The sequence below is a fragment of the Thermobia domestica genome, chromosome 8 (assembly GCF_964235325.1).
Source record: "Thermobia domestica chromosome 8, izTheDome1.hap1.1, whole genome shotgun sequence".
NCBI lineage: Eukaryota > Metazoa > Arthropoda > Insecta > Zygentoma > Lepismatidae > Thermobia > Thermobia domestica.
Window position 1 is genome coordinate 89593317 of NC_137461.1, and position 18864 is coordinate 89612180.

At 35.4% G+C, this 18864-nt stretch overlaps 2 protein-coding genes across 3 annotated transcripts in view; one reads left to right on the forward strand and one right to left on the reverse strand.

The window, feature by feature from the left end:
* LOC145693054 (mitotic-spindle organizing protein 2-like) lies at positions 1–16761 on the reverse strand. 2 transcript variants are annotated; one of them, XM_081768725.1, is made up of 3 exons: positions 16603–16761; positions 10192–10337; positions 1–4825 (listed from the first exon to the last, which is right to left on the reverse strand). In XM_081768725.1, exons 2-3 carry the CDS (start codon positions 10320–10322, stop codon positions 4657–4659), a joined length of 300 nt encoding a protein of 99 aa, XP_081624851.1. In that variant the 5' UTR covers positions 10323–10337; positions 16603–16761; the 3' UTR covers positions 1–4656. The 2 variants fall into 2 exon arrangements, with proteins under 2 accessions (XP_081624851.1, XP_081624852.1); XM_081768726.1 differs by lacking the exon at positions 16603–16761 and adding an exon at positions 16089–16242.
* LOC145692211 (uncharacterized) overlaps positions 13034–18864 on the forward strand; it is a 15690-nt gene continuing 9859 nt past the window's right edge. Inside the window, exon 1 of the mRNA XM_081767506.1 lies at positions 13034–13223. Within this exon, the coding sequence (XP_081623632.1) occupies positions 13034–13223 (190 nt within the window). The remainder of the gene's footprint in view (positions 13224–18864) is intronic.

An 18864-nucleotide genomic window follows, 5' to 3' on the forward strand; every position in this document is an offset into this window, starting at 1 on the left:
TTTTAATATTTTAGTTTATGATAATTACACTAGCCAACAGTGAAAATGTAACTGGAATGAAATAAAAGTTTCTTAATTATATTGACCACGCTGATAACGAAAACGACAATGAAAAACTCGAATTAGCTCTCATTTCCAAGTTAAATGGGGGGTGCATTTAATTATAATTATTATATTTTATTAGCATTGATTGTCAATCCCTTCCCATATAGGCTTCGAAATCCTGCTGATGGTAGAGAAAGTGATTAAGTTTCCTGAACGCAACAATAACTGTGTATTTTGTCGCTATTTTTAGCCCCAGCTCGTAGCAAAAAGGGAACAGGGAAGGGGAAGGGGGAGAGGAAAGGAGGAGCGGAGCATGTTTCATTTAAGTGTAGTTGCAGTAGTGTAGTTAGATACAAGTTGTGTTGTGTTCGTATGCTGGAAGAACGTGTTACTGAAATGTAGTTAGTACGTGTGGTCATCGCAATTCCTGTGATTCAATATGCCTCGCTAATGCATAAACAGCGCTGACAAGTTTTGCTACATTTGCGGATAGGTTGCACTGAAAGTGCAAAGGAGGCCAATAACACCATATGTTAGAAAGGCATACAGACTATACTCTGGCTGTGAAATCAGGGACCAGGACAAGCCCTGGGCTCATTATGTATGTTGCATATCTTGTGTCTCGAGTATTTATTCGTGATTGAATCGTTAAAGATCTTCCATGGGCTTTGCTATAACCAAGATCTGGCGGGAACCATCAAATCATGTGAATGATTGTTACTTTTATATGAAAATTCCATTAACACACACGGTATTTCCAAGAAAGAAAAAAAAAAAAAAGTCTTCCTCGATATATCCTAACTTCTTTCCTAACAACTGTAGTGCTGTAAGCGACGAGCACGGGGAACGTTTCCACCAGCTCATTTCGGACATAGAGATGAGATACCGGGGAAAGTGGAGTGCTTCAATATTAGCCGATTACTGCTGGACACTAATCAAAGAATCACTACTGCTAGTTACTGATAACTACAAACACCAGGCAAAGAGTTGCGCCTTCAGTGACCTTCCTCCGAGAGATAACAAGATAAATACATGCATAATCTTATATAGATAATAACGAGAAGTTATTATAACTTCAAAACGAGAGCTAATCTTGCATTTTCATTAACATTTTCGTTATCAGCACACCCGAAAACAAAAATTAGCTGTTTTCATGCTAGTTACAGAAAAAAAGTAAAATCTTGTTATCCGTTTTCTTGTAACGGTAAAAAATACTAAGATCGTTTCTGAAAATGTCTAATTAAATGTCATAAATTTTAATGACATCCTATAAATACAGTACCGTATACACTGCAATTGCATTTTTGTACCAAACAAATTACATTACATAAACATCCGTGAAAATTTCATCAACTAAAAATACTACAAAAACTGTTTTTCTCAATGATGTAAACACTCCCACCCGATTGATTATCTAGAATTTGAGCACCTAATTAAGCTTGTAAATTACCTCAGGAATTTTCCCTTTCCGCAAAAGTGGAGAAAGGCGAAAATCTAAAAATGAATATCCTTCTCTCTTCCTCTTTTGGGACATTTGGAGGGAAGGATAAAATATATACGAGACGTTAGCTAATTCCCTTCACATACAATTTAAGACCAAAATCATCCTTGTATCGTATTTAGGTGGATAGTTATATAATCGGAAAGCTTTGCGCGCCTAAGGGGGAGTATCCTTACTCCCCCTCCTTACTCTCTGCTCGAAAGTGGGGTACGGAATGTGTCTTCATAGTTTTTAACCAAGAACAAGTGCTAGATAACTTGTGCAAAATTTCATACTGGTATCCAAATATGAACTACAGACGATTAACAGACTGCACTAATACATATTTTCATTTTTAATGATGATGACAAAAGCAATAATCAATAGAAGTATATAAAGTAAATGCAAATATGAGTGTCACATGATGAAAACTAGCACATTACGAAGCTCTTATACGCATGAAGCTAACATCACACTCATGCTCCAGAGCAGAATGGTGTATGATCGAACCATTTTCCTCATGTTTTCCACTCCACTTGTTCCCTGACTACCTAGGCATTAGAATACAATACTAAATAACTATAATGTAATTATTTTTGTGTGTGCAAAGGGACTAGAGAGAGAGAAAGAGATGAGAGCATTGCACAGCCAATATAAATTTAAACCTTCAATTCAGTTTGTGAAAAATGGTTTCAAATGCCCTTGTCACATCGCTCATTTTATTAGTTTGCTGAATGAAGAAAAAATTATATTGACAAGCCATTCCATTCATTTACTATTAGAAATATCTTTGAAAATGTTTCCTTTAAGTTATTTTCACACTAAAATTTAAACAAAGAAATCTCAAAGGACACACAGAAAGCAACTATTTACTTTTATTATTATTATTATTATTTGTAATTTATACTTTATATCTGTTCATTTCTATTACTGTTTCTCTTTGCATCAATTGTTCATTGTCTCCCTCACACTGATTAATCCGTCCCGAGAATTTTTATTTTCCTCTACCTCTTCAACTTGATAACATTACTACGTAACTTCGATTACAATATGGCACCAGCTTGACCGTTTCTCAATTATTGTTTTTTTAAATATTTCTTCTTCTCCCTATCTGTTAAAAGAATCAACGGAAATAGTTTACGTTTTTTTCTCAAGTTTAATAGATATTTGGGTTAATATTAGTAATAATAATAGCATTGGGTTCCCAATCAAACTAAATAATGGAATTCACTGTTTTCATGGTCCAAAATATTTCAATTTCAAAGTCGGTAAGTTATTGACCATACAACAACAAAAACCACCGGTACAGACCGGAATGGGGGAGGGGGAGAAATCCAAAGCGCGGCAAGGCGGTCGGTACGTTGGAGTGAAATAATTAAAACTTGTCCTCGTTCAACTTTATGCTGTCAATTCTACACATAAAAAAAGGGGAAAACACTAAAAAGAATTTTCTACATTTTCCAGGATTTATTACGAAATTCACGGTTGAGTGGGGTTCTCTTTAAATAATAATAATAATAATAATTCACTGTTAATGAGGATATTTTACGTTAACATTTTTTACGGCGCCTTAGTACTGAAGTAGACCAATGAGAGAATTACTTAAAAAAAGTAATAAACTAGTATTTGTGCTAAAAGTACATTTATACATAATTTTTGATTATTTTATGTTTAATGATGATGGGCATCACTACTTGTCAAAACTTTTAGACATCACCAAGGTATCAGTATTCATCATATAGCCCACGCTACATAAATAACTTAATATGTATATAGTTTCGTTATCATTAAGTTTAAGTAGTTTGAACTCCTTCGTGTCTATATGGTTAGTGCACAGGCCTTCGGCACGGGAGACCGAGGTTCGATTCCCGGTAAGAGCTCATGTAGTTCCGATTCCACGTAAGCCCATAGGCCCATGTCTCATATAGTCTCGACGGAACGCTGAACTCCAAAGTAACCAATTATTATTTGGTCGGTGGACTTAGTCTGAAAACAGATCTTCCTCTTATATTCTCAAAAGAAGAATACTGGTATACTTTTTTTTTTTCATGTCATTTCAAAACTAAATTGGTTGTCTAATGAATTGAGAAACCTTAATTGTCCAATCTATAGGTCTTCGTTCCAATGTTTACTGAGACCAATTTTGCTTACTTACGTAAATACTCTTAGATTACAAGAAACTGTTTTGTCTCTTATTAATTCAGCGATGTTGCGCTTTCTACCTAATGTTTCAGTGACATCGTTAAACTTCTAAAAGAAATGTCGGAATGTGCTCTCAATCAAGGCTTATTTTGGAATCGTATATAATCTTGAATATTTCATTAAATTTACGAATTATTTACTCATCTACCTTCTCTCTCTGTCATTAACATAATGTTACTTCATTCGCACTATTTGTAGAGATTCCCATTCCCCGTTTCCTGATGCTTTCCACATAATCTTCCTTTCAACGCTATAAAAATGTATTACAATGCCATATCGATTACGGCTTTAGTATATGTGTGCATATGTGCGTCACTTAAGAGTGATAGAGAATATACAAGTAACTTCTCTTAGCATGATTGATCTTGAAGAACAAACAAAGCAATTAAATGAAGGTTTGTAACAGCTACTACAAATATGACATAAAAAAAGATATATCAAGTTTTAAAAGTCACAAGTATTGGTATCGAGTTTCAAGCAATTTTACTGCAATCTTTACTCAATTACTGTCTATTTTAACGATAAAAGGCATATAAATAGTGAGCCCTACATACAAGGGAATGTCAACATATATGGTAGAAAAAGTTCTAAATATTATGAAAGAAAAGAATCCTTATAACAAATTGGAAGCAATATTCGAATATATCTTCCCACAATTTACTGGAATGGAGAAGTCGATCAGTTAATTTTGTATACAACCGTAATACTTTTTTCTTTAATATTTTCATCGGCTTAAACCAAAAATTTAACTTGTGCGATTTTAACCTGACTCTACAATTCATTACATGAAACCATCTTATACATGATGACAACTTATGACGATATGAAATATCTGTATACAGTACATCATCCTGATCATCTTTTCTCAGTTAACATAACTTCCTATTTTCTTTCTAAATGCAATACAGTTAACCCAGCTAGAAACCAATTTATTTCGTGTGAAGGCTTCTATCAACGCTTCTCCCAGACCTGGACCCTCGACTGTTTCTAGAGGACGACGATGAATCTCTTTGGAATCGGCTGCGTCCACTGATATCTCGTAGCACACAATATATGGCTGACGGCTGTACATTCATGTTAAGCAGTTCGATCAATATTCTACAAAGAGGGTAAAATTAACAAATACACTGAAGTACTAATGCTTACTTATTTTACAGCATTTGCGAAATCAACCGGAACACCAAGGGCGCCGATCCTGGAGGGCCAAGGGGGCCCGGGCCCCCCAAATCTCATGTGGGCCCCCTATTGTATTTATGAATATACAATATCTGGCATAATTTGAGTGCAATTGGTCTTAAAATCTTCACATATATACATTCTGCATCTAAATGCCCCCCAATTTACAGAGAAATCGGCGCCCTTGCTGAACACTACTTAATCATACAACTTACTAACGTGAAAACCTTCGTATAAAAGAAAATAAAACAAAAATATTGGAAAAACACATAGGTTTTGTCAGAAAGTTCTAGGAGCGATGAAAAAAAAATCCGAACTACTGCTCCTAGTTGACGACTACTGTACTATCATGGTAATTCCCTCTATTACCTATACATAGCTGCCAGTTTTTCTGAAGGGTTCAGAAGCAGACAGGAAAAGCCTCTTCTAGGATGTCTCTTAGTACGTCTGTCAGCTTTTTGAACTGCTGGAGTATCTTGATATCACTTCTATTTCACAGTATTTTTCATATGAGAAAACCACACAGTGACAGATCGGGTGAATACAGGGGTTAAGGAAAAGCAGCAATACAATGATTGACTAGATATTCATGCACCGATACAGCAGTATGAAGCCTAGGATTATCATTGTAAGAGGAACCATTACACAGATGTTCACAAAGACATGTCTGAAGCACCAACGTTTCAGTATCTCAATGTAAGTGGCGACTTCATCGTTTCTGCTTGAGGCAAAAATACATCGTTCGCCATACTCTTGTACAATCGGCACTTTGCCTCTTCGTTTTAGAATTATATTCACAGCATAAACCTGCAGCTTCAATAATGTGTAATGTGAATGTCATATTCCAACAGTTCGAAGACAAATGTTGTTCTGTTTCTTTGACAAAGTGACAGCCGATTTTTGAATAAAGCTTCTGTTTCCCTAAATCATCGCGTAAAATTTTATGACATATTCTTACTCAAAATTAATACATGTGAGGAGTTTCACATAGTACGGGCAAATTCAACAAAGGCGTTTCCTGAAAAAGCACTTTGAATATTCAAATAATCATCCATTATTTTGAAATTTTATTCTCTACGGAAAAGAGGAACAACTTCCAGAAACTATATATATATAAGGACGAGAACTGGCTGTCAAAAAGTAGTTTGATATTACTATTCTAACACTTCATACATAATTCCCAACCATTCAGATTACACGCATCTCTTGTTGAGTTCACCTTTATGATCCTGAAAGCCTCACACGATATCTCGCGAAAAGTACGATGATTTTCTCGAAGTACGTTCACCTCACATACCATACTTTCTGTTGTATATCCTGTCGATACCCAGCCTGGTTATTGATCGTCCTCAATGAAACCCTGCCCTCCCAAAACTTTTTGTGTTAGTCAAACACATGCCTCTCGATAACGCATTGTCACATATTCCATACTCCATTCTTCTTCATCTTCGCGTTCATCACGTCCCTTCTGTAACTCCAATTAAAAGCACAACAATAAACAATTTGTTGGTAGACGGAGTCCTGATTCCTGGTGGTTTCATACAGAATAATCTTCAAAGAGATCTGTATTCAAACTCATACCATATGTAGTACATAAGGTGACTACAAAACACTGAAATCGCATGCTTTCTATGTTATAGTTAGAAAGTTACAAATGAGATCTACAATTTCTCGAAGAAGGGTAATATACAATTGATGGGCTCACAGTAACTCTAACTCCGATCTCTCGTTTTTCAAGTTGATACTTTACCATCTGAGTAATCAACAATATAATCAATCATTTGTTCAAAGAAAGAAAGACAAAAGTGATCGTATCACTGGTAGCTCTAATCACTTTGTGTATGAGTTTGTCCAACATTCTTAAACGAACAACTGTACTATGTGAAACAAAATAATTTAAAGAAAGGAGCTGGACAAAATAATGTCAATACATTCGGTTAGCATTTCTTTTTACTTCCCTTTCTCAAATGTTACCATACTGCAATCTAATAATTAATAATGACAAGTTTTGCACTTACCTTATTTGCGCCTAGTGAAATTAAATCTGTAGTTTTTAAATTGTAAAGATTTAACTTCACTAGACGCCATTACGGTATGTACAAAAGTTATTAAAATATGAAAATAAATATTTACATATCTAGAATATGCTTCATTTAATTAGATTCTTATAATTTCCATACCTCTACAGCCTCCTGGTATCTTCTACGGGTGTAGTCACTTTTGAGCGTTTAAATCGAGTAGCCGATATTGGAAATTTAGTATAAACAAATAATTCCAAATTTTATCCAGCGATCCTTGATCAAGATTTAATTCCGGCTCCCTAGTCCTAATGTACCTAGGTAGTATGATCCATAAGTAGCGTTTTCAATTTGAGAGCAAGTCTTGTGAAGTAATTGAGTCTTATTAATGATGTGCTTCGCTGAACCATTAATAAGGTTCAGTTACTCAGACTTCCTCTCAAATCGAAAACGCAACTTATAAATCATACTACATTAGGACTAGGGAGCCGGAACAAAATCTTGATCAAGCATCGTTGGATCCCATATCAACCACGAAACTTTTAGCAACTTTTCATAAGTAATGTTCTAAGATAGTGACTTGTAACTCTGCATTATGAAGTAGACGTGACTAAGTATACAGATGTGTAGGAGAATACTTTTATTATTCTTAACAGTTTACGAATATATTTTTATGTGGAAACTTGAGTTTCAGAAAAGTGTGTAGTGATTTTGAGAAGTTATGTCTGTCAAATAATGATCAAAGCACCATATAACATCTATTTGATTTAAACAGCCAAAGGTGACGTCCTCCATAGAAGATACTAGAAAACTGTAAGAGGAAACTAATTAAATGAAGCATATGCTAGAATACCCACTTAAAAGTTTATTTTCTTATTTATACATAATGGGGTATAAAATTAATATTCTTACACATTATTATCACAAACGTATACCAATTTAACTTTTTAAGTAACTATTGCAATCTATTTATATTTCTGTATATACTGATGAACTGTGGTCAGCTATAGTAAGTTACAGTTGACTGGGAATCTCGGAGAGCGAAGCTGAACTGAAATCATGCCCAACGAAAACACAACAAATTGCTAGTAAGAAATCGCACGATTATTGAAGATGCATGTTTAATAATATTAAAGCTTTTACTCACATAACCACCCACTTTTCGACAAAGTTCAACCCATATAAAGAGGAAGCAACGCAAATGTAGGACAAATGATAGCTAAATTTACCCTGCAAGATTTTATTTCTATAGTAAAGACCACATACACATAGTTGAAGACGGGCACTTACCGTAATTTACTTACACATGAAAGAAAATTCACCGATAATGTAATTCTTCAATAACGTTCATTCCATAATAATCGTTATTGAAACGTCCACCATCGCAAGATTGTCAGTGGGTTCTTGTAGGAGTAAGTTTTGTTATATTGACAGCTGTCAACAACGTAGGTCTATACGCAGTATTAGAGCGAAAGCATCATCTGCGAAACAAAATACTGACAAGAACAGAATGGCATTAATGAGGTTCTTATGAAGATTGCTGCTTCGAATATCAATCTAATGAAATTTTATCTGCATCTACAAAGCCAAATTTCCACTGAAACAGTGTGCAGGAACTGCATAAATAAAATAATAATAATCGCAGAGTTGCTACTGCAAATGTGGTGCTTGCACTAACAATGGTACCAGGGGCACGAAACCTGTATTTCCCATCGTTGGGAACAGATAATATGAGATCAATATACCTTTATTCTATCTCCCACCGCGCAACAAGTTACAATGTGAAGAACACTTGGAGAACAGCACAATTCTGACTGGCTTTTTCTAAGACATTTGAGAGAAATTCCATCACGGTTTGCACGTTGTATCAGGTATTTCAACAGTACCATTTAAGCCTATATATTAAAGTGCTAGGTTCATATGTTTGTGGTCAAGAAAAGCTTATACATTTGTGGCCAAGCCTTTCAACAGTTGAGTTCTCGGATACCATATGATCTAGAAAGAAGCCGTTTTCACTGATCGATTGCAAATTTTGTGTAGATTGTTCAGTTCTAATTGAATATTTAAAAGATGGCCGTTATTTCTTCATTACATTTTTCGAGGTACACTGGAAGAGCTGAAATTTTAAAAAGGTAAAGCATCATATCCTACGAGTTATACATTCCAACACTAAACATTTGAATACGGGGTTAGTATATTTCTCCGGCATTTGTTTCATGGCCAATGAACACGGATAATGATAATGAAAAACGGAGGATAACCATTTCTCCAGTCTAAGATGAACTTTTATTTGGAATGTTTTGCCCAATTATCACTGACATTACAATTGTGTGTGTAATGTATTTGCTTATTACATAATACATGCAAGAAAAAAGAAAACACTGAGCGTACATGAATTACAAACTCCAACGGAAGTAGGCTCAAATCTTGCAAACGGTGCGAGATAAGAAATAATTTAAAAAAAAAAAAAAAAAAAAAAAAAACTCCCCTTAATGGTATCCTTTGCCGATTTTTATTAAGACGTCTATCACTTCTGTACAGATGTTGTGAGGAATGACAAGGAGATTCATGCTCATATGTGACTGATGCATTATGTAGAGAGCGCAGGTTCAGCTAGTCATTATCATCTCGAAGAGAAGGATTAAAAGACAATTTAATGGTTCATGTATTGTTTCCTACAAGAAATAGTATTTTTTCACATGATCAAAGCTCAATTCGTACAGCTAGGAGTATTCAATTTAAACGAAATGATAGACTTCTGTAATTTCTACAACCACCAGAGCGGTATTAAGTCACTGAAGCCTGTTTTGAGAAACAAAATACGATTGTTATTTTCTCCCGGAATCCTTCACAGAAGTAGAGCTGTTTTTGTATGAATAAAGATATAACATCATACTAATCATCATAAAGTAATTTGTTTGCGCACATTCCGACCAAAGCAAATAATAGAAGAAACACACACATTGGAACCATCTACAAGAAAAGCCATTACTACTTTTCCCCAAAGTTTAAATCCCACTAGACTGGACCTAACAAGAAAACATGTTTTAAGTTAACTTAATTTATCCCTTGGCATCCTGGTTTAGGTACAGACACACTTAAATCAAAGATAACACTCGGTCATTTTCCAACATTAATGTGCTATTGGCATCATAAAGATAGTTATAAGCTTATTTTTTGTATTTAAAACCATTAGCAGTTCAATATTTTTTTAAATTTACAGGCATGTTTTTGAAATTTTATTTATGGGAACAATAATATAAGATTTACCTAACAACATTTGGCTGAATAGTTACTCCTGCTAATTCGGCTAAAGAAATGAGCTCCACTTGGCTTGGAGTTAAGTTTCCTCGGTTCACTGCAGTAAATTGCATGTTTCCTGGCAAATGTGGATGGTTCATGGACTGGCCTGCAGTCTGAAAATAAAAATATTAATGTTCTTCAGAAGTAAAAAGTCAGTGAAACAAGCAGAGAATTCCAGAGCATAACTCTTATTTCAATTAAAATTTACCCTACTCTGAAATCTCAAAATTACAGAAAAAAGAGTGCTTCCATGGATTCCTATTTAATAATGAAGAGATGAGTATTGTGAGACAAGTACTGAAGGTTATTTTAATTTTTTAGCAAAAGAATTTCGAACTAATTCTTATTTATCTATATTCCCTTATCTTATCCTATTCAGACGATGGGACACGTCATACCCCAAAAACTTAATATAGGCTTATCTTCAAGGAACAGATAAGCCTAATAGCAGCTATAGTATACATATTCATATCTTATTGTTAGACATAAACGTTATTACCTTGTATCTGAAGATTTTAATTCATCATTTTCACATCAACAGGCAGAGAAGTGAATTAACATTATTGAGAATGTTGCACAACTTTTTTGCGAACAGGAAAAATACATATCAACCTTCTAATAGTGAAAAGCCTATTCACTTTAGTGAATAGTGAAACGTATACTTTCAAGAAGCCAACTTCAGTACTTTTTGTTAAGTAAGCACTTTTTTTTTCTCGTAGAAAACATTGACAAAGATACCAGAGAGCATCAAAATGATTTGAAAGTTTTATTTCTTTAAATATCTGGATACAACAAAGTAAGCAAGTTTATATTTAAGTTAACAGACACGCCTATTATTACCAATGTAATTTAATTTCATATATTATTTATTCTATAAGTTGGCCACTAATGTTATCTTGAAATTTGGTTGCACTGAAACAACGTTATCTCTATGTTGCAATGTTAAATTCATCTCTATAAAACGTATCCATGACCTTTTAATTTCTTCAGAATCCCTTCACAACCTTCTTTAATAGTGTTATACTTCAGAAAATCAAGAGAGAAAGGGAATGTGTATTGCTTTTTATATCTATTCTCCGAAAGTGTTTACATTTCAAAACAAATAATGCTCCAGACTAGACGAATTTATTGAGTTACGGACCTCATTTGTCTTTCTCACGTTACAAATATTTTTTCTTCTAAGGAATATCCGAAAAAAAAATAACAGAAATCATTAAAGGTCCAGACTGTGCCACGTGATCAGGTCAAATGTCACGCTGCGTGCTAAACCGAGTCTGGAGATTCCAAATTCAGATGTGAGATATTTCAAGCATGTAACCTGTGCGTGGGACGCCTTGGGTACTTCGCAGAAGATGCATGTACTTTATCATCATTATTGATTGTACAATGTTCTATCCACATTTACCTTACGTACCATCGTTTTTAAGTTTTTGATTAGGTCTTTGCAGAAAGCTGTCAATCAGCTATCTCCTTATATATATATATATATATATATATATATATATATATGTATTTTTATTTTAGGTATGTTGACTTCATTTTTTTTCATTGATTTTTCATTGACATTAATGTTAATGTTCCGTGTTTTTTTTCTTTTCAGTTTGCTTTTGGAATATAGACCCTATATAGTTTCTTCTATATTTAAGCTGAATTTAGCCATCTCCCTCCTTTGGTGTTTGAGATAAGTGGAGGAATTATATGTTTTTAAGTCTGTTCACATCATTGCAACCGCATAGATCCTTTGTGATTCAAAGTGTGAAAAAGAAAAGAACAAAGATAACGGTGTAAGTCCTTCCTCATCTTGTTGCTTGCTGGTCGACTAGGGTTGCCATATTTTGGTAAGTCTAAAGCCGGACGCACTTATCGAACATGTGCAAACTGCCAGTCCCTCATACCTAAATTTATTAAGAATAACAGAAAACTCGTAAAGTTAGTTTGTTAGCGCTTAGTTGACAAGTTATGAACCATTGATCCGTTTAAAAAAATGAAATATTTCAGTTTAATATCCCACGTTCATGTTCTTTAGGCTAAGGGAGACACGATGGAATGTACATGTAGGAGGAAACGAGAGTGGCCGAGAAAACCTACGCACCAAGGATAAGTGCTCTACCACTTGAACCAGTTAAAGAATAACATAATTGGCGGGAATTTCAAATTCGAAAAATTTTAATGATAAAATTACATTGATATCTCAAGTAATAGGTACACATCGTGGGTTCATATTTATAAATGTTCTGTCGCATATTTTGTAAGTGTTTTGGATAATTTGGTGTCCCGCCACATAATGTGCGGGTGTAATTAGGGAAGCTCAAAATTATCTCAAAACTCGGGATGTCCAAGCGCAGAAGAAGAGGGAGTAGCAGCAGACCAGCGTGCCCAAGAATATTCGAATACAAATCACTATTGCAGACAGATGTGTGCTGATAACGTGGTCGCCAATGGAAGTGCGTGCTGTTATCCGGTATGAATGGGCACGTGGGACTAGTGTGTCAGTCATCCATGAACGCCTATAGACCGGTGAAGAGATCATATCTCGTCAAATAGCTGGTCGCTGATGTTGCATGTTTGGTGAAGGAAGGTAGAATGTGGAGGACGAAAGTCGGAGCGGGCGTCCCTCCACGTCCACAAATGAAAACAACATTGCTAGAGTACAAGACATGGTGATAGCGGACAGGAGCATAACGTTGTGAGACGTGGCGTTCATATTGCGTATTGGTCATGCTCAGGCCCATCATATGCCCCATGATAAGTAAGCTTACTGAAAAGTCTGCAAGATGAGTGCCGAGAAACCTGACCCCGGGTCGCAAGAATGGGAATCAGTCTCGATCACTTGATGCGGAATGCGCGAGAGGGAAATGAGTTCCTGTTCAGAATCATCACAGACGATGCGACATGGGTGCACCATTTTACTCCAGAAACCAAGGCCGCCTCAATGACGTGGAAGCATCCCAAGTTCACCAGTGAGGAAGAAATTCAAAGTGCCATCCTCCGCATGAAAGGTTATGGCTACAGCGTTCTGGAACGCGAAGTGTGATTCTCCTTGATTTCCTCCAGGAAGGGACCATTAATGCGGCACGCTACTGCGACACCCTCACCAACCCCAGGTCCGCCATTCAACGAAAGAGACGACGGCTCTTGAGTGAAGGTGCTGTGCTCTTGGAAGAAACGTTATCCAGCCCCACCGGATTTTCATTTGTTCCAAGCACTGAAAGCCGCACTCTTAGGACGTCACTTCCACAACAATATTGACGTGAAGCAGGCTGTGCGACAATTCCTAGCATCGCAGGACACCGAGTTTTACCAGTGGTTTCTTCAATCTGACTGAACGCTACAACAAATGTCTAAATGTCGGTGGCGACTATGTCGAAAAATAGTGCAAAGTGTATAGTTCATGATGCCATAGTGGCGGGCTAATAAGGGAAAATGTGAAATGTAAAGAAATGACGCTACACAAACGCATCAAATGAATCGATGAATTATTACAGGTCTGTTACAGAACAATAGAAAATGAAAAGATTGTACGAAGGTACAGGAAACAACAAAGTATTAGATATAACCAGGGCTGGCTGGTTTAAACCAGCTGGTTTAAAAAAAAACTGGTTTAAACCAGAAAAAAAACGTCTGTAAAAGTGTAACTATTCGTAAAATCTTGATGAACACACATTTGTGGGTTATCACGTTTCACTCCCATTTACTATTCATACTATATTCAGATCTAAATTCCCCATTCTTTACTCACAGAGATTATATTACTAAAGCAACTATTTTTTATGTAACTTTATGGATGTTTCTTTTGTGAATTTTTTTAATAGTTTGTTATTATTGTTATGCAACCAAAGGAAAATTATAAACATTTAGGTAACTATTTATGTATAAATGGGTCAGAGCCAAAGTGGACTCAAATAATTCGTATCTTTATTAACATTTCTTACTGATATGCAAAGTAAGTCGTTATATTTCTTTAACTTGAACTAATAAAAGTCGTAGTGAACTGACTTGGACTAAATTAGTTCTTCTGTACTCTGTAGTACTTTGAAATTGTCCATATGTAATTCTGTATAATGGATTCACTTGTGCAATTGTTTATCTTATTGTCCTTCTGTACTAATGACTCTTGAAGATTATATTAACAAATATGTGAAGATCAGTCAACGTATTTTTACCAGGAGTCCTTCGTGAGTAAGTCGGCAGACATATCGCATTTGTGGCCAATTAGTCCCGGTTTCGAGTTCAAATGGAGGACAATTTTTCTCTTGGATGTAAGCCGAGAAGAGGTTTAGTTTTCGCTTTAAGCTTATGTGACTCCTTCCAGCATAACCCGGTTGTTGCATACTAACACTAAGGCGAAACAAGCTTACTTCTGTCCATATGTGATATAAATATATAGACCAAATTATTTATACCAAAAAAACCTGGTTTAAACCAAAAAAACCGGGTTTAAATAAAAAACCTGGTTTTTTGAATAAAAACCATGGTTTTTGCCAACCCTGGATATAACTCTTGGATCTCGAAGCATGTAACAAATTCTGAAATACTGCTGAAAGGAACCACTACACAAAGGATAGAAGAGAAATACAGTATAACTGGTCCCAAACAGTAGATTAGTAGTAGTTTGTCCCAGTAGTGTTGACGGAATACATTTGTGCCTACTGCAAGAAAATTGGTAGAAAAGGGAAGAGAGTTGAGATAGAAGAAAGTAAATTTGGCTAAAGAAAATACAACGTGAGACGGGTGATAGAAGGGCAATCGGTTTTTAAAGGTGTGGAACGAGTTTCGAAGATCCTTTTTGGTTCCAGTTGACAACAGAAAGGCAGAAACATTAGTATCTCTAAAAGAACAGCGGTTAAAAAAAGAGGCACAACCATTCTCAGCGACTGTTAGGCAGGGTGTAGAAACTTATCTAGTAAAGAATACATTTACCTCACAGCGAACCGTAGTGGAAACTTTGTGGACAGTGCAACTCGAGCCCATTTGGAGAAGTGTAAAGGAAACATTACCTAAATATAATAGACAGAAAGACTTCGTAAAGTACTTAGTGCAGAGCAAGTTCAGACAAGAAGTCATTTAATCAAGGAGAGGATATCGTTCTTAATTTTTTTCAAATTGTTCGAGAGAGGTAGAATTTCTCTCACAGCAAAAGTTAAGCTGCAAAGCTCTTTTAATAGCAATTTTCATAAAACTCGCGCAATAGAAAATTTTATTTCAATACCTTAGTATATACGCATACTCTCCGTCTCACGCACCGTGCACCCCTCGTTGCGCTCCTGCCCTTACTGAGTATTTGTTTAGTGACAACATTGCACATCTTCGTTTCCGGGTTTCGCAAAGTCGTTACCGTGGCGTACGGTTGCAAGCGTATTATTAATCTGTACGTAATTATTTGAGAATGTGCCAGGGTAAAACAGTTCAAAACGTCATAGGAAATCATTTAAAACAAGAAAACTTAACGGATTCTTTTTCCTATTTAATGGACTAGGCCCATTTTTATGCTGCACCGAATATTCCACACTATTTTTACTTAATTAAACGTAAAGCATTAACCCAAACAACAATCATGACTTATGTTTCAAGTACATATATAACACTTGCTGCTTTGTTGTCCGAGTATTATTTTATCATTCGTGTGTATAAGCAGCACCTTGAATTCTGACAAAAAGTTAACAAGTTAAATAATGCATTAATATGCAGACATTACACAACATATTTTGGACTATTCTCTTCTGAAAAAAATATAACGTCCTAACGCTGAGCATTCTAATATGTTGTTCTATTGTTAGCATTAAATGAAACAGAATATGAGAATAATGACTTATGGTTAGGATAAGTAAGATTCGAATCTATTAGATGTTGTTTTGTACACTTACTTAGTAAAGTTACATAGGTTCGACGCGGTGGAGCTTACTGGAACTTTACATTTTTGTGGATTCAACTTATACACTTGATCAAATACTTTATATTTTCCTTGGTTTAAATAATACCCTGCGGCATCCTAGTTTATTCTTGGCGTAGACAACTAACGGCGTACAAAGTTTTATCTATAAACCGATATGTTATAACGATTATTCGTGTGAAAAACACACACTAACCTATGCTAGCTACTAGAAAATCAGAAACGAGCTTTGCATCTATTCCGAATAATTAACTAGCCAATCAGAACACTAGATACTGACAAGCAGCAGAATTTTTCATCATTTTTTGTGATAATCATCCGTATGGTTTACTTAAATTTGAGTACACACATACATCCATGAATTAATTGCCTACTTCCAGCTCTAATTAGGAAACGCTTCAAATGCTTCTTATTGAAATAAATTGCTTGCATTAGTAACCATAATTAAAATATAGTAAGTATTTAAGAATAAAAAATAAAAATTTTACCGGAAGACAGTAGAATAGGTCCCATAAACAAGAAATGGTGATATCTTCTTTAATATGAATTTAGAAGTTAGTAAATCTACTTAAATTCGCCAATATTTCCGCCACTCACTTTTCATTTGTCAAACGGTAACAGTATTGCCAGTTAATGTAGCGAACTTATCACTCAAATATAGTGTAATCACCTTAAATACTAGTACGCTGTGCTAAATTTGTTAAAAGAAACAGAACTATGTACATTGATAATTTGCATTGATAATTGATAATTTCTTCGTGCAGGTTAACTTTTGGCGCACCACCTGAAATAATTGAAAAATGATAATTCTTTCACTAATTTTCTTCTTATTGTCTCCTAAAACATTTGCGCTAGGCTACATAAAAATATTTCTCTTCATGTAGATAAAATTTAAGAAGGCTGCCAGAACTAATTGTTAAAAAAAATACAATTCTTTTCCGATTTGCGTATAAATACGACTTCCGCATGTATGGCATGAAAAGTAGTGCAAAACACAAACCAACCTGTGCTAGGTGGCAACTAACAAGCACGAATGCTATCTCACGAGTCAGAGCAAAATAAAACTAGTGTGCACGCGTGAAAGCGCCAGAGTGCGTCCGATGAGAGCAGGCATGTCAGCGAGGATAGTGAAAGGAAATGGATTTTTATTAAAGACACGAGTTTCAGTACCACTTGTCACGGCTTTATACTAGTAACGCTCCACTTGTAAGCATAAAATTGTATACACTGTGCACAAATACTCTGCAAGTGGAAAATAACATCTAATAGAGTCATCTTTCATATGTGCTCAGTTATTTATCCATCATAAAGCACTTATAATGGTTTTACACTAGTAACTTTACACTTGTAAATCTAAATTACATCTGTATTACTTTGCATAAAATTCTGTCGCCTGCAGAAAATTGTTTCTTATAGATATGTCTTTTCATACAAAGTATTCAATTTTACCTGTAAATCTTGCAACATGTGGTGAGCCAAAAGTAAACAGCACCAATTTCTTTTCGTCCCTGTAGGTGTATTGCCTGGCGATGCTCTTGCTACTTGCCAATGAATAAACTGTTCGACAATTTTAATGGAAGGACAGCAGCTCCTGGAAAACCAAACAGTTTGCGATCCCCAACTGTATACGAAAATTGGCAGATATCGACAAGGGTGCCGATTTCTCTGTAAATTTTGAGGCGGGGGAATTCAGATGCAGGAGGTATATATATGTGAGGATTTTAAGACAAATTGCATTCACATTATGGCAAATATTGTATATTCATAAATACAATAGTGGGCGCACATGAGCTTTGGGGGGCCCGGCCCTCCCAGAATAGGCGCACTTGGATATCGATGTGTTTATATAGAAGTTTAGCAATGTATAAAATTCTATTACCATAAGGAACTAAATGTTTTTTCCGTGAAAATTGGTTAAGTATTTAAAAAGTTATTAACTATTTTCAATATGGAGTTAATTTACGCCCCCCTGTATATTTATATCATGCACTTGGTGGATGGATTACAACATTGGGAATAATTTATAAATATAAAAGTATTACACACAAAAAGCTCTTACATCATATTCTACATTACTAGATGACAGCACATGTGTCTCTGGCAGGGGCGGTACCAGGGGGGTGATCAGGGTGATCGCCCCCCAGAAGAGGAAGCTTTCTTATTTTATATATATAAATAAAACCCATCCCAAAGTTTGGAGCGCTTAAAAGTAGCAATATGACAACCCACCGCCCCCCAGAAGTCGGTCCTGGATCCGCACCTGGTCTCTGGAGGGGGGACGCGTCCCCCCAATATTTTCCGTACAAATTATATCTATGGTAGTATCAAATAGTATCTATCAAATAGTAGTAATTATATCTATTTGCAATATAATATTCAAACTGCGAAAGGATTATAACGTAGTTCTTGATATGTCTCAAGGGGTTCGTGAAAGTAAGAAGAAAGGTAACAAATTGGATCAAAGATAATAAACAGGTTGGGTTAGGTACTAGCATTTAAATCACTTTCTTTGATGTCCCACCAAATTCAGGGCTCATATTTGTCTGGTCTCTTGTAAATAGTTGAAAAGTGACTAAAAGCACACGAAAAAGTGACCAAAAGCACACGAAAAAGTGACAAAAATCTTATCATGCCCCTTTTTCCCTTTGTCAAATTCTCCATCACCTCTCTCTTTGTTTGTTGTTTGGTTTTATCTTTTCTTCTTTATTTCTTCTTTTTGAGCTCCCTCCTTTCTTAGGTTTTCTAAGTGT